The sequence below is a fragment of the Sminthopsis crassicaudata genome, chromosome 1 (assembly GCF_048593235.1).
Source record: "Sminthopsis crassicaudata isolate SCR6 chromosome 1, ASM4859323v1, whole genome shotgun sequence".
NCBI classification, from domain to species: Eukaryota; Metazoa; Chordata; class Mammalia; order Dasyuromorphia; family Dasyuridae; genus Sminthopsis; species Sminthopsis crassicaudata.
Genome location: NC_133617.1, coordinates 745,323,640 through 745,340,080, shown reverse-complemented (window position 1 = coordinate 745,340,080; position 16,441 = coordinate 745,323,640). Strand labels below are relative to the sequence as shown.

The 16,441-nt window shown below is 43.9% G+C and overlaps 1 protein-coding gene across 5 annotated transcripts in view; it reads left to right on the top strand.

Annotated features, from left to right (window-relative positions):
* The first annotated feature begins 637 nt into the window (after window positions 1–637).
* Window positions 638–16,441, top strand: part of CCDC66 (coiled-coil domain containing 66) — a 43,747-nt gene continuing 27,943 nt past the window's right edge. The window contains exons 1-6 of one of the 5 annotated variants that reach the window (XM_074284423.1): window positions 638–783; window positions 6,786–6,850; window positions 7,825–7,850; window positions 14,359–14,803; window positions 15,534–15,699; window positions 15,906–16,009. In XM_074284423.1, the coding sequence (XP_074140524.1) occupies window positions 647–783; window positions 6,786–6,850; window positions 7,825–7,850; window positions 14,359–14,803; window positions 15,534–15,699; window positions 15,906–16,009 (943 nt within the window). In that variant the 5' untranslated portion in view covers window positions 638–646. The other 4 variants (XM_074284424.1, XM_074284426.1, XM_074284427.1 and 1 more) reach the window with 4 other exon arrangements.

The window sequence follows — 16,441 nt, the reverse complement described above, 5'->3', positions numbered from 1 at the left end:
CACTGGGGGGACAGGAGGAGACAGAGGAGGAAGGACTCGGAGCTGGGAGCCTGGGAATGACGGCAGCATCAGGTTATTGGAGAAGGGGGACCCAACGGCGCCTTCCCTCCGGTGGCTCGGAGGGGGGTGGGGCGGGGCTTGAAGCCACCCCGGCTCTGACGGACAGGCTCGGCCCGAGTCCAGGGCCCTCCTCGGACACGCCGGGACTGCGAGCCTCAGGCTACGGGCCGGAGGAGGCGGGAGGTCGCGGGCGCCCGCTCGTGGCCCGCGGGCAGGAGACGCTCCCGACAAGCTCGCGCACGCGCCCGTTCATTCATTCTCTTGGACCAGATAGAGAAGGCAAGCAGTGTTTCGCTCGTCCCCCAACCCGAGCAAAGATCGCACACACAGCAGGTGCCTAATAAATGCTCGGGGACGGCTGGTCGTGGGTCGTCTGGTCTCCTCCTGGGCAGCTCCCGCGGGTTCGGAAACAATCGCTTCGCGGGCCTAGGGCGGAGCTAGATTCCAGGACGGGGCGGGGCTGGAGCGCGCGGGGCGGGGCCAGATCCGCGGCGCGCTCCGCCCCATCCCTCGCAGCCGGATACACCCCGGAGTATCGCCGTCTCCGATTGGCTCCGAACCCCGGCACCGGCAGCCCGTACCTACTATGCTTATTGGGCGGCTGTGGCGACGACGACAGCGGCCGCGGCGTCGGGCAGGAGAAAGAGGCTCCTGCGGCGGGAGACCTGTCCAACGTGCGGGGAGAGGCCGGGGCTCGTGCCCTCTCGGGGCCATGAACCTGGGGTAAGCGGAGAGGCCCGGGCTCCGGCCGAGGAACCGAAAAATAACCCGAGCCGGGCGGACCAGAGCCGTATTCGGAGCGAGGCTCCTGGCATCCCCCGGGGCCCGCCCCGCCCTCGGGGAGGAGGGGGACCGCGCACGCGACTGTGCGCCTACTGTGTGTTCCTGGGCAAGCGGGGGGCGGCGCACGGCCCTCCTCACCAACCCGCTGCCCCCACTGAGCGCTTACTGTGCACTTCGGTCCTGCCCTAAGGGGGGAGGGCTTATGGGAGGAAGGAGGGATGTCTCAATGACTGAGCGCCTACTGTGGGTTTCTGTCACTTTCGGGGGGACGGGGAGGCCCCACAGGCTGGCAGCCTCAATAAAGTACTGACTGTGTGCCCGGCCGGGACCCTGCTGGAGTTTGCCTTCTGAGCGTGAGGGGCTGAGACGGGCAACGCCGGGATCCTCACTCAGCTAAGTGGGAGGGCGGGGTGTGCGCCCCGGTCACGGGACGCTGGGGATGGGGGCGAGAGGTCACGTGGCCGTGGCCCCGCCCTCTCGTGTCCGCTACTCGCGAGGGAGATGAGGGTGATACGTGAGTGACGTGTTGTGTTATACACGTGGAAGTGATCCGTGTGATGTGGAACGTGCCATGTGCGCGTGGTTAGTGTAGTGCTGTGATGTGTTTTATGTGTGGGATGGGAGTGTAACACGTGCGTGGTGAGTGTGTGTGTGTGTGTGTGTGTGTGTGTGTGTGTGTGTGTGTGTGTGTGTGTGTGTGTGTGTGTGTGTGTGTGTGTGTGTGTGTGTGTGTGAGAGAGAGAGAGAGAGAGAGAATGAGGGTGCTGTGATGCTGGAGACAGATGCTCCAGAAACTTCCTGTAGTCTTCCAGCGGGGAGAAACAGCGTCTATCCGAAGGAAATGCCGCGGACAGACGCGCCGGGGGGACTTGGACGGGCTCGGTTCCCAGGGCCCCCCTCGCTCTGCCACGGCCGGACCCCTCCCACACGGGCTGGCGGAGCCGAGGGGCGTCCTCCTTGGTGTCCGGCCCGCAGGGCTCCCCAGGAGGCCCTTGGTGTGCTCTGTGAGCAAGGCCAGACGGGGCTGAGCAGGAGGCAGCGAGGAGATCTCTGGCTGGCCCTTCAGACCGAGATCTGCCGCTTCTCTTCCTCGCCCCGAAGGTGCAGATCTGCCCCATCTCTCGCTCTTCCATCTTCCTTTCCCTTAGCTGTGGGGATGGGCTTCCAGAGGTTTCCAGGGGACTTTCTGACGAGGGAGGGGAAGGGAAGGCAAGAACATTCGTTAAGTGCCTACTGTGTGCCAGCCCGGGAGCTGTTCCTCACCGGGTCCCAGCTGAAGGGATTGAGGCCGCGATTGGTCTGGCTCCAGGTCCTCTGGCCAGGAAGCGTTTGAGGCTCTTCCTGACTCCAGAGGTCGCTGGAGGTGGGGGTTGGTGCAGGGGCCCCCGTGGGTTTTTTTTGGTTGTTTTTTTTGGTAGAACTTTAGGCAGAACTTTTCTTACTTTTTTGGGGGGGGGGGAGGGGATGCTCTTAGTTTTTTCCCATTATATTGAACGTCCATTTCTGGGTTTGTTTTGGTTTGGGTTTTTTGAGGCAGTCAGGATTAAATGGCGTGTCCAGAGTTGCACAACCAGTATCTAAGGCCAGGTTTCAGTCCTGACCAGGGCTGGGGCTCTTCCCACAGCCCGCTCAGCCGCCCCATTAACCACTTTTTTTTTCAATCTTGAGTTCCAGATTCTCAGTTACCCCTCCCTAGGAGGCCAAGCTGTTTGACGTTGAGTATGTCATTTAGGCAACTTTCAGAGTAACTACGGCCTTGTTTAAGGGGAGTGCACAGACAGCTGGGGAAGATCAGGAAAGACCCCTTTTGGAAACACGCGAACTGGGCTTTGAGAGAAGCTTCCAGAGGCAGGGGCGGGCAGTAGCCCTTGGACAAGAGCTGAACGTGGGGGCCGAGAAGCAGCCGGCCGTCTGCTGAGAGGGGAACCGGAGCCGCCGTCAAAGGGCTCAGCTTCCCCAACGGAGAAGTTTGTGTCCCATCACCAGGAGGAAGCTGTTAGCGGTTCTGTCCCTGAGTGGAGAGGAGAGAGTCTGGAAGAAGGGAAACAGCAAGCCATGAGTTCAGTCTTGGGGGCGGGGGCGGTAACTGGATGTCGGGGAGGATCTGCAGCCTCCGAGCCCGGATTCCATCCCCAGGGATCTTGCCTTTCTTCATATAGAAACTAGCTACAAGGAATAAGGTGTTTTGTGAGGCTGGCCTGGGGCTCCGCAGCCTCAGGGAGCTTAGAGTCAGGGTGTTGTGGTTTGCTGCTTGTCCTTCGTTCTCAGAGACAAGCAGGATATCAGGGAGGGATGCCGTGACATAGAGGTGAACTGGATCCAAGGGAGAGAGGGCTGGCCAAGCTCGTCCACCTCAGTGTCCCCTCCAGAGCTCTGGTCCAGTGGCCAGATGGAGATGGCCCCAAATGCAGCGGGAGACCTCGGCCTTCTCTTTGACTCATTCCTTACCAAGTCTTAATCACCAAACGGGCGTTGCTCGGTCAAACTGAGACCTATTGAGGACCTCAGCTTAAAAAGGCTGCGGCAGCTTCTCCCATTCAAATCCAGTTCACCTTTATGTCATGGCATCCCCTCCCTAATGTCACAGTTATCTTTGAGAATGAAGGACAAGCGAAGTGACCTCTGAATAGGAGCTGCCCTACTGAGGACTGAGTAACACGGATTCCTCTCTCCTTCCCTCCCTTCCTTCCTCCCTCCCTCCATTCTTCCCTTCATTCCTCCCTTTCTTCCCTCCTCTCTAGGGGTCACAGTCAAATAAAGTATTGAGGAAGATGTGCTCAAATAATTCTGTCTTAAATGAATGTGAACATATCCGCCAACACCCGTGGCCCTTCTCTCTGACTCTTGGCAGTATTAGTGTTCCCTTGAGCTGCTGCTTCTCCCCTCTCTCAGGACAAGACCATGTTCTCTGCTCACCTTTGATGTCTTGTTAGAATAGTGATGCCCTCTGTGTGTCTTGGCATTTTTCTTTAAGTTGCCAGTCATTTTGATTCTTTAGAGAGTGAGGTGTTCCGTGCGTCATAGCAACATGGCATCATCAGGAGAATGTCAGGTGTTGAAACATGTTCTTCCTGCTCACCATGACTTCCAGGACCTTCAAGTCTTAGCACTTTGTAAAGCTGTTACTCGGGGTTTCCTTCATTTCATACTCAGGTATTGTTTCAGAGCGAAAACCACACAGCCCAGACTGATCATATGTCATCATTTATTTTGAAGCTTTAGCAGGAAAACATCCCAACTTTGATTAAAGAGAGTAAAGTAGTTTCATTATAATTGAGCACTCAAAAACATTCACTGAGGACTATATCATCTACAGACCCCAAAAATGTGCTGAGAGCTAGGCCTTTTGGTGCAAAAATGCTGGTCTTTTCCCAACTATGTACAGGGTCTGATTTGTGAAAAGAAAAAAGCCTGACTTCCTAGAACAGCCACGCTCACTTTCTGTCACTAAATGTTTCTCAAAACATATTTACTTCTAAGAATGAGAAAAATTAATGAAAAAAGCCATGGTCTGCTTATAAAGAGTAAGAAAACCACAAGAAACCCTGATTCCCTGCCTTTTTAAGGAAGAATCCTAGTCCATGTCTCCAAGGCACATGAAGGTTTACCCACAAAATTTTTTTTACCAAAGCCCTGGGAGGCAGGTGTAATGCCAATATTATCCCTGTTTGACAGCTGAGTGAACAGGCTCCGAGTTTCTAAATAATGGAAAAAGAACCACAAGCCTGATTAGAAGAGACTCAAAGGCCCTCGGCTCTGAACAAAGAAGGACGTTTCCCAATTTGTTCAGTTCACTGAATGGCAATCAGAAAAAAATTGTGTTTTATTTTCTAGTCTAATTGACTTCTCAAATAATACTAACCGCTCACCCTTTTATTGACCACCTCACAACCCCAACATGAGGTGGGTGGAGTGTTCAGAAATTATTTCCCCGTTTTGCAGGTGAGGAACAAAAAGAGATTGAGAATCAGTCACGCAGTGTGTGAGAGGTAGGTTTTGAGACTGGCCAGACTGCCCCAGACTCACTGGGACTTAGTGGTAGGAAAGATCCTGGAGACATGCCCAGAGGGTGAGCTGGTGGTCTGGAGTAGTTGACCCACAGAATTATTAACAGACAGGAATACCTCTAGAGCAGGGATACATCCTCTACCTAAGTATCTCAGAAAGCTTGGCAGATTACTAGGGGAGCTCAAATCCTCTGCCTGCCTTAGTATCCTTATCTGTAAAATGGGCATCTTAATAGCACCTTCCTCCCAGAGCTGTTGCTAAGATTAAATGAGTTAACTTTTATACAATGCTTAGAATAGTGCATGGCACATGGTAGGCACTTGAGGGTCTTAGTAAATGCTGTTTCCTTCCTTCCAAATAAGGAGATTATCACGTGATGAGAACTAATGAGTACTTTGTGAGCTGGTCCATCAAAGAGAATGCTCCCCAAAAGTAAGCATCCTCCCAATACCAAACATCACAGGCCCTCGGTGATAGCGGAGGGGGAGGCTTCCATGCCACATGTCCCATTGTCTACTGTGGTAATTCATGTGGGTAAAAGTTCATAAAGCTTTGGGGCAACTAGGTGGCGCAGTGGATAGAGCACCGGTCCTGAAGTCAGGAGGACCTGAATTCAAATCTGGTCTCAGACACTTAACACTTCCTGGCTGTGTGACCCTGGGCAAGTCACTTAACCCCAGCCTCAAAAAAAAAATTTTTTAAAGTTCATAAAGCTTTGTGCTGCTGGTTCAGCCACGTTCGACCTTTGTGATCCCATTTGGGATTTTCTTGGCAAAGAGAGGGGAATGGTTAGCCATTTTCTTCTCCAATTTACTTTAGAGAAGAGGAGACTGTGGCAGGATGAAGGGATATGCCCGGGTCTCAAGGCTAGTGTTTGAGTCCAGGTTTGAATTCAGGAGGATGAGCTTTCCTGATTGCAGGCCCAGTGCTCTGCCCTATGATAGCTTTAGGCCTTGCTGAATATTAAAGTGTGCTGTCTTTAACAGTGGAGTCCATCTTCCTAATCTTTCAGATTTTTCTGCTTTGAGTTGTGTATGTTTTGTCCCCTCTGATAAATTCGTGGGAGTTGTATCTTTGTTTCTACAAGTCAAGACAACCCAGGGTTTTTTTTAGCACTTCGTGATTTGAAAGTTCTCATTCTCTCCTTTTGACATGGCGAGGTTGTGTACTTCCCCAAAGCCCCATAGTAAGGAAGGTTGGAACTGAGGCCACAGCTGAGGTCTTCACACTTGAAGATCAGTGTTCTTTCCATTATACCCCGCCTCATCTGACTCCAGATGTTTTCTCATATAAAACTCGGATATTATTATAGCAATTATTTTATTTCTCATTGGGGATTTCTGTCTTTAAAAGTCAAGTCAGGTAACATTACTTCCTCATGTTGGATTCTGAAATAGAATATTACCCTTCTGGTTTGTCCATACAAAATAAACCAAAAGGGCTATTGTCTCTCTTTACTAAGGACCTAGATGGCTAAGTGGTAGAATTATGGGAAGAGATGGGGAGCAGGGGCCATTGGTATCTGATTTTGCCTACCATGGTACCTGGCCCTTTCTTAATGATGCTTTAAAGTGTCATTGGCTGCATTGCTGGTGCTCTGTAGGCTACACATCTTGTAGGAGATCGATGATTCTCCAGTAGCTTACATTAATAACAATAAGAAGAATAATTTACTAATTAGATAGCATTTGTAAATCAAGGCCTATTCAGTGAGAAATGTTATGAAAATTTTATTGTGACATTTTAAAAGTCTTTGTCATGTTAAAATTTTTAATAATCTAAATAAACCAGTAATAAATCTTGGTGTGGGTGACATTTACAATAATTTCATGTTTAATTGCACAACAAATACTTTTCATCATTCAAATTAGGGTTTTTGGTTAGTAAGCCTACTCTAATGTAAGGGTTCATTGTTCAACTTTCTGTTTTCATAGGGATGGATTAAAGCTTGAAACAGAATTACTGGATGGGAAAACAAAACTAATATTGGCTTCATATGGTACGGTGCTTTTATAATTATAACTGAGATTATTTTAGAGGCTTACAAATACACACAAAAAAATTCCAGGCAACTTGAGTTTTAAATGAATGCCTTATTATTATATTTGGTGCTATTTTGCTTTTATTAACTCTAGCCTGGGTTACACCTGTCGTTTACATTTCCACTTTTAAAATGCTAGTAATGGCACTCAGTGCTTGAGCATTTGCTTTTATCTGGATACTTGGATTAAGTTTGAGACTGTATTACTTAATTTGTTTTATCATTGAATTTGTAAATTTATAGCACTTACCATGACTCATGAAAATATTGTATTTATTCGCTTTGGGAATGGGGTATCCTGTTTCCTGATGAGTTACAAATGAAATTTAATTCCACATTTATGTTTTTGCATTATAGAAGTCTTAGTGTGTATTATCTTGTGATGACACTTGCTGCTGAATTATTGTATGCATTTTCTAAGTTTGGCTTATATTATAAGATATTAAATGTAGAATTAATTTGATAAAGACTTCTCATCATTTCTGTTTCATAGAGAATTGCTATTGTCAGCTTATTATATATCTTGTCCCATGAATTCTCTGCCCTTTGTAGTGACAATTATTATCTTATTACTTGAAATATGACTAAGATGGACAGTAAGGCAAAAATATTCTTCCTTGGCTTCTAGAAAATTGTCATCTTACCCAAATAGAGGCCTTTTCCCTCCCCTCCCCCATTAAGTCTGCACATGATGTGAGGATTTGGGGTTCTTTTGTCAATTCTTTAGTAATCTGCTTTGAAAGCCCTAATATTAAATAATAGAAAAATGCTTATTCTGGTAACTGTAGAAATGAAACTACTTCTCAAAGAAGAGCCACAGGTTTATGCTGTTTTCTACCTTTAAAATGTTTTTTAAATTAATTTTGATAAAAATGCTTTCTCAGTATTTTAACTGTTTTTGTTAATAACTTTTCCCCTTTTCTCTTTTGTAGAACGTAAACCAAAAACTGGCACAAAGGTAAGCAAATTAATTTTTACTGTATCCCTCTGACTAGCATCAAATACAGTTCTTAAAATTGTTTTCATAACTTTTACATTAAGAATAAGAGAATTAAAGTACTCCTGAGAGGTCATCCAGGTTGCTTCTGGGACCTCAGACTTTGTTTAAAGTTGAACTATACCAAGAATGTGGTTGTTTTCTCTTTTTTTCCCAAAGCATTGCTCTGGAGGTCTTTAAGGGGGAGGGGGGAAGCATGCTTTTACTTTAAGCCCCGTTTATGTCCCTTTATTTTCGTTCTTCCCTCTCATTGAGTTGTTTATTTTCTTACATCAAATCTCTTGCTTTCATATAATGCTCATTTTCCGTTCTTTTGAGATATTTCCTGCAGTCACTGTGCTCTTGCTACCATTCTCCAAAAGAGCTGCGCATGTACTCTGTTCTTTGTGCCTTTCTCTCTATTTTTCCTCTCTCTCTTTTTTTTTTTTTTTTTTTAACTTCCTGGCACTTAGTAAGCTTAGTAATAAACTTACTAAAATGCTTGTTAACTTGACATTCTTCCTCTTCTCTTCCAGAACTAATCTTTGCCATCCCTTTGGCCCACTTGGGAAATCATTTTTAGTACAGCTTCACCTCCAGCTCTTGAGACACAAGTCTGTCTTTGCCATTTTAACCTAGCTATGGTGCTAACTTATCTGTGAGAGAGATGGATGAATGATGGATGGACAGAAATATAGACATAGACATCTAGTGCTTCTCATACCAGGCATTGGGTATTGCTTTAGAATTATGATCTCATTTAATCTTCACAACAATCCTGAGGGGGGAGATGCTGTGATCTCCATTTTACAGTGGAGGAAACTTGAGGCAGACAGCAGTGACCTTGCCTAAGGTCATATAACTAGTAAGTTTCTAATGCTATATTGGAATTCCAGTCTTCTTCACTCCAGACCAGTGCCCTACCTACTGTTTCACCAAGCTGACATTGTTGTGTTTTTGTGCAATATAGTGGATATGTAACCTCTGACCTCAGACCTCTACCAACAAGGTAGAGTCCACATTCTTTCAAGAGAGACCTTTCTACTTTTGTACAAGACCAATTACTAGAGAGTTTTCTTGACAACAAATACACACGTTTTCACTTTGCACCTTCTTGCCATTGCTCCTAGCTAGGGTCAAACAGAAGAAATCAAATCCCTCTTCATCAAGATAGCACTTGAAGATAAAGATCCTGTTCCCTTCTTTAGTCTTCTCTTCTCTGGCCTAAACATGTCCCCACCCAGATCCTTTAGCCAAGCTTCATTTGACTTAGACTATCCAGAAGAAAATCCTCTGCAATGTGCAGAAGTCCGAGCCCTTTGCTCTTATAGCCCAGGATGGTCTTTACCTTTAAAGTTACCCCTCCCACTACTTATTCATGAGCTTGCAGTCCACCAGCCTTTCAGACATGTCTTCTCTTTGTTTGACTTGAAAGCCTAAAACTTTATAGTTATTCCTATTGAATTTTATTTCGTTAGATACTCCAGCCTGCTAATACCAACTTTGGATCCTGCCTCTCCTCTACTCTACCATTTCTCCCAGGTCAGTGTCCCCTGTCCAATGAGAGCTGGGACTCCATTTCAGCTTTTCTTATGAGCACAGATCCCAAGAGACCTCATCCTGACTGTCACTGAGGCTTTAGCAGCAGCTCTTAAAACTCAGTTGTTTGCTCAGTTTACATTGTTTGATTGTTTCCTAGTTCAACCACATCATGCTTTCTTCTCTACCAAATAGCAGGAGGTGCTTTTTCAAATGTTTTTGCAAAAACATAAGTTGGAAACTTTAACTATAGCATGCAGATGCGGTCAAAATGAGGGAAATTAAGATACAGCTCCAAGACAGTTTTTACATAGAAGCAAATGACCTAAATGATCACTCAGTTAATGAGTTTTAGAAATATTATTTGGAGGAAGTCTTCTTGATTCTTAGGTTATTACTATAACATAAAGATAGCAGTAGCTTATACAAATAAGATAACAAATCTTGAGAAGCTGTACTGTAATAATATTGAACTCTCTCTCTTTGCTGCGCTTCTAACAAGGGTCACTTGGAGGTTTGATTCCCTAGTATTTTCAAAACTCTTGGTCCTTCTTTCGAAATATGAGCATGTACAAATGTTATCGCTGTTCTAAGTTCTTTTTAGTAATAGGCTCAAGCAAAAACGTGGTGAAGGCTTTGGACCATTTCAGAGAGAGATTATTATAGAGTTTAATGCAAGGGTGGTTTCTACCTCTAGACTTTTTAATTGCCTAGAAGTCTGTACTAGAGATATTCTCACAGACGAAGAAAATTTTCATGGATGATTCCTAGTTCTTTACACTTAGGAAAGACAGTAATGTGGTGTCTGTAACTTTTCTATCAATATTGCCTGGTCCCTTGATCCTCTCAGTCCCATGAGCTCTAAAGCTAAACCCAGTTGCATAGTCAATTTATAATTTAAAGCCAGACCAAAATAGATTGCAAAATGGAGAGAGGGGACGGGGAATCATTTAATTTTTAGAATATCTTAATTGTTTATCCTTTCAAAGAAAGGTAAAAATAATTCTACTTGAGATAAATTGTAAGCCTTTATCATTTTTAAATATATTGGTTAGGTTTGGGATTAGAAAAAAGTAAAACTTTTATTTGTTAGCATTATACAGGATCTGGAACACAAAGTGATGTAATCTGGGGTGGCTGATCCGGGCGATCTAGAACACAAAGACACAGGTCTTCCAGATTCCATGTTTTTGTGTTCTAGATCTCCTGGATTAACTATCCCAGATTATGTGACTGTGTTCTAAATAGTCCATATTATGGGTCCTTGTGTTCTAAATTGCCCAGATTGTGGGTCTTTGTATTCTAGATCACCTGGATTAACCAACTTGGATTATGTGTCTTTGTGTTTCAGATCACCTAGATTAGATATCCTGGATTACATGTCTTTGTGTTCTAGATCTCCCAGTTTTTATTGCATATATTAAATCATTGTCTGAGCTTCTTAAATACAAAAATCCTTCATATGTTTATACTCATCATTCAGGACCTTCCATTACCCTAATTTCATCATTCAGAATCCTGTAAGGGTAATTGTTGTAGGTACCAATCAATTGTGCAACCACTAATGTGTAATTGCCTCAACTGTAGCAACCACTGATTTCAAGCACTCCCTCAGGTGATGGGAATACCCAGCGCAAAGAATGAAAAACTCCCTATTCCGGGATTCCTGAGTTAAATGTTTACAGATCTAAAACCATATCATGAATGTCTCTTTTTCCTTGTAAGATACTTTACATGCCCTTATATTTATTTAGTCATTGTCTCTTTCTTACTATAATATGATCCTTTCCATAGATAGATTATGGCTAGGGAATGCTGCTATCAGAAAGATTCAGCATATGTTTCCTTGATTTCTTCTTTGCTGCAAAGTCAAATCCATTAGGGTACAAAAGACACTCACTAAATTTACTTAAAAAAATAAAATAGATAGTAGCCACACACACACACAAACAAACAAAAAATCTAGTTGAAAGTTCCAGGTAATTCACTGTCTTCTCATTTTTTGTGATTTATGTTACTTCCTTTCCAAAAATTCTAAGTAAAATAAACTTCCTGATATACTAGAAGCCTTCCTCTATGGCATTAACAGTCAGTCGGTGGATGCCAATCTAATTCCCTGACTTCCCATTAATTATATCTTCAAGATATTCATAGTCTATATTTATATTTTCCCTTCATTTCCCATTTCTCATCCCTGAAGCTTGTTCGAATAAATCAAGTCAAACTTGTGATAATTGCTCTAAACACTAGGCTAGGGATTTTGTCATATCTCTTTGAGGCAATAGGAGCCACTGAAGATTTTTTAATGAATAGGAGCCACTGAAGATTTTTTAATGAATATAATAAGATCTGTTTTTTAGGAATGTCACTTTGACAATTTTATGGAGATGGGATTAGACATAGGCAAGGAGACAAATTAATTGAACTGTTGCAGTAGTCTAGGGGAGAGGTGCGCAGCTTCTGATATTGAGAGGAGCATGGACAAATGATGGGGTTAAACCAAAGTTCTGAGACATTGGCGGGACCTGGTGGGAGTAGGGGATTAGAAAGATGGCCCCACACAGAAATAAGAATATCTGAAAGATGATTTCAGGGGAAAAGAAAACGAGTTCCTTTTTCTAGTGTCCTATTTAATGTCCAGCAGACAGTTGGTGCTCAGGGAGTAGTTGATCTCTGTAGAGATGATGATTAAATATGTGAGAGCCATTTAGGTCACTAGTAGAGGCAGCCCCACGACAGCCTTCAAATGATGGAAGTGAGGATTCAGCAAAGGAGACAGAGAGGGGAACTGGAAAACAAGACCAAGAGAGCAGCATCACAGAAGCCTAGGGTGAGAGCAGAATAGAGTGTGGCAGAGCCCCCAAAATATCAAGTTGAATGGCAGCTGAAAAAGCCCTGAGATTATCAGTTAGCCTTGAGCATATTTGCCATCATCTTTTTTTATTCCTCACCTCTTCCTCTCCCGGTAACTCTCAGCTACTCACCTCAGCGGAGGGGGGGAGGGGAGGGTTGTCAACTGGTTCTTACCTTCCCCAAGTCTTCGGACATCTTCGGCTCTGATTATCTCAATCAGAGAGCTACCTTCCCCCACATAACACCTGAGTCACTCAAGTATGCAGCAACAGGTCTTTATTCTCTTTACATAGTGTTCCCTAACCTCTCCCACCTTTTGCAATCCCCTTTTTATAGTCCCCAGGTGACATGACTGAGAGTGCACGAGTTTGAGCATGATCAGCAAGAGCAAAGAGGCTTTTCCTTGTTAATGAGGTTTACTCAATACCTTCAATGCCTTGTTATCAGGCTCAGGCAGAATAAGCCTCTGAGTGCCTCTTATACTCTGCCCTTGAGATCTGCCCCTGATACACAGTGATGAACAGTGCCCCACCTTGCTCCTTGGGTTGATAGGGTACTCTCCGTACACACATTGGTCTGGATTGAAGAATCTGGTACAGTGATTTATTGACCGTCTCTGGCACTTCATTCTTTGCGGTGGATCATAATGATTTCCTTGATGGTGGTCTGTCTTACATTCAGAAGCTTTGTGAGTTGAACTAGTCACAGGTTCCACAAAATAATGTTGCTTCTTGTCTTTGGAGTTTGCCCACCAAGTCTTGTTTTTGCCTCCCCATGGAGAAACTTCAGACTTCTATTTACTTGAAACTTCTTCTGTGTTCTGATTAATTTAACAAGAACATGAACTGTGAAGTGGTTTGCTTCCATTAGTTGTATACTGAAAATATATGCTTACTTGGTCAGGACCGCACATTTAAGAGTATCCGCAGTAAAAGAGTTAGAGCTCTAAATACTGTGTGATTCTGAACATTGTTTCCATCACTGCATGGGACCAGCTTGGGGCTGGGGTCCATCTTGTATTTTTCTTTGTTTCATGGGTTGCAACCACCCAAGTGTTCATCATCTAATTGCCAGCACACTTGGACTGGGCTGCAGACACAGCCTTCTGTCCTCTGACTTCCTGGCTTGGTCAGACTACTCCATTCCCGTGGGCTTCCAAAACCCAGGGTCACAGTGTACCAGTGGCGCTGGAGTGGGCATTTTCTGAAGTTATTTAGATACTTCAGGCTTGAATGTTAAATGTATGGTCGATTCCTAGCTCTCTATTGTTCTTGTCTCATTTGAATCAGACCCTCACACAGATTAACAAGTGGCTTTCTCAAAGGGTCAGGTAGAAAAAGAAAGGACAATGCAGATTGGGAAAACTACACAATCCAAGAGCATGAAAGTGGGGGGGAAATCTCAAGCTGTGCCAGGAAGAAGTGAGGAAGAGCTGCTAAAGCAAAGGCCCAGGTTCCAAAACACCTGTGGGGGTTGGGGCCATTGGGAAGGTGGGTGAAAGCTAGGCTTGTTCTAAGGATCCCTTCATGTTTCTTGATCAAGATAAGATGAAAGAAGCAGAGACTGAGTGGAACCCAGCCACAGGAATGATAGTCTGGTCTTAGGGTTTTGCCAGTGGGAAGAAAGAAATTTTGAAAATAAAAAGTACCAGCACTTCATGCCTTAAAAAAGGAGTGATGAAGATGATTCCACAGTTTCCAGTTTCCATTTTTTTCTGGACTGGAAGAATAGTGGTATCTTGGATAGAAACGGGATAGATAGGGAAAGGGCCCTTATTTGGGAGATTTGGGGAGAGGGTGACAAGAGAAATAGCTTGGGACAGCCAAGTTGAGATGACTTCTGGGCAGCTGGAAATCAAGTTCTTTCCCACTTCTCTAAAATTAAATGACCAGCTGATCTGTTGCTGTTGACGCCACCATTAAGTGAAATTGGCTGCAAGTTAAGAATCAGTGTTGGATAGGAAAGTGTCCTGTAAATCACAGGACTAAGTAGCATAAAGAACCACACCTGGAGGACTCGTGACAAGGAAAACTTCAGGCTTGTGCTCTTCATTTCATATTGCTTTTCACATAAGAATCTAACTGCACTATTTTAACAGATGGGAAATAAGGCCAGGATTCCAAACCAGCCTTTGAGAATACCACAGACCGGACATATTCTTAAATCAACACAGAACACTGACAGCAGGAATGAAAGCCTTTTACAGAAGTGTAGAACTGTTTCTGAATCTTTACTGGCAAAAGGGGATAAAAGCAGAAGGATTTTCTCACCAACTAGCTGTTTCTCAAGACCCGACACAGATAACGATCATCTTTGTATGCAGAGAAACATTACCGTTGAAATTCCTGACCCATGGAGAATTAAAAATTACAAACAGACTGCAGTATTTAAACAGAAACCTCAGAAAAAACACATCACAGTTGAAGAGCTAAAGAATAATTTGGTTTGTCTAACTGAGGAACAATTACAACAGATTTTGATGGCTGTCGACCGAGGAAATAGACCTATTTCACAGATGGAGAATGGAAAGAAAGAAGCGAAATGTAAGATACTTTTGTGAAGCCTTGTAAATTTTAGAGAACGTGCTCAAATTTTGAAAATTAAAATTCTGCTTTCATACACTAATAACCTTAAGTTTCTATAGCTACTGTTATCTCTACATTTATGATCTCTGCTTTGTTAGTAATGAAAGGTTGAATAGATAATCCAAGATTCATTAGTATTTGTTTTTATATTTAAATTTGAATGTTTGTAGTTTGGCTATTCTGTAAAGTCAGAGTACTGATAAATGACAAAGTCTTATTAGAAAAAATAAGATCTTAGTAGAAAAGTCCATCAGGAGCTTTGAAAATCTTCCCCCTCTTGCTCCTTTCTTTGTCCCTGTCCTCCTCTGGCCTCTAGTCCTCCAAATGTGCACGCCATCACACAGTCTTCCTCTGATGGATTAGGAGGGACAGCTGGGCTTTCTCTGTTTCTGGCTCACAGGGTCCTTGGGAATGTGGAGATAACTCCAAGTCTTACGTAAAAATCTCTTTCTAGTCTGGGCCCTAATGGAGCCGCCAGGTGAGAAGGAAACAGTGGTGGTGGTGACAGCAGAGCATTAATTCTGTGTCAACTGGGAAAGTTACCTGGACAGAATTAGGCGTGGATTATATTTGAGAAAGTTTTCTGATCAAAATACCAAAATGTATCAGCCATGTAGAAAATGTGGTGTATACATGTGACAAGTGGAATCCAGTATTCATCTTAAAAGGATACATTTTATTTTCCCAGGTCAAAATAACTTACATTTTAGCAGTTTTTCTAATGAGTCAAAAGATGAGAACATTATGGGATTACTTCAAAAAACTGAAAATGTTTCGCCTCTCCCAGATGAAAATAACTCTGGTTTAAACAAAAAACAGAAGACATCTAAGCAGTATGAGCAGAAATTTGCCGTGTATGTAACTTTTTTCTATTATTTTGTTGTTTTTGTTATTGGTCCTATGTACAAGAAGACTTTTTCTCTTATGTGTCTGGGCAGCCATTATTCTGGATACAGAAAAGGATGTAAAAGGCTACTGCACCATTTCTGGGACAGATTTTACAAAAATGCATAAAAGAAAGATTGCTTCTGTTTTTTTTTGTTGTTTTTCTGTTTCCTAGAAAGACAGTATGGAAACCAGCCGATATGTTCAGTACTCTGGGGGAGAGAGAGAGAGATAAAAGTTTGTTGGAAGCAAAGAAATTGCAGTGGAGGAAGGAGCTAGGTATATATATATTTATATACTTTTTATTAAAGTTTAAGTTGTAATTTTGTTGATTAGAATACTGTCATTTGGCTGGGTAGTTTAAACTCTATTTGGGAGTATAGTATAAAAACATTGATAAATGTTTTCTATTTGGGAAGCATCATACCAGGCACTGGTTATAAAGAGAAAAATGGACAAACAGTTCTTGCGCTCCTGGAGACTAACGTCTGTGAAACAGGGAAGAAGAGATAATTGGGAGGAAGAGCAAGCAGTAAAGTTGGGGGGGGGGGGTTCAGGAAAGGCTTCCCATAGGAGATGGCCCCTCAGTGGAGCATGGAAGGAAGCCAGGGATTCCAAGCAGCAGAAGAAAAAACATTCTGGGCCTGGGGAGCAGCCCCTGCAGAGGCTGATGGGGCCAGAGCGGCCAGTGTGACCCAGAAGCCCGTGGGG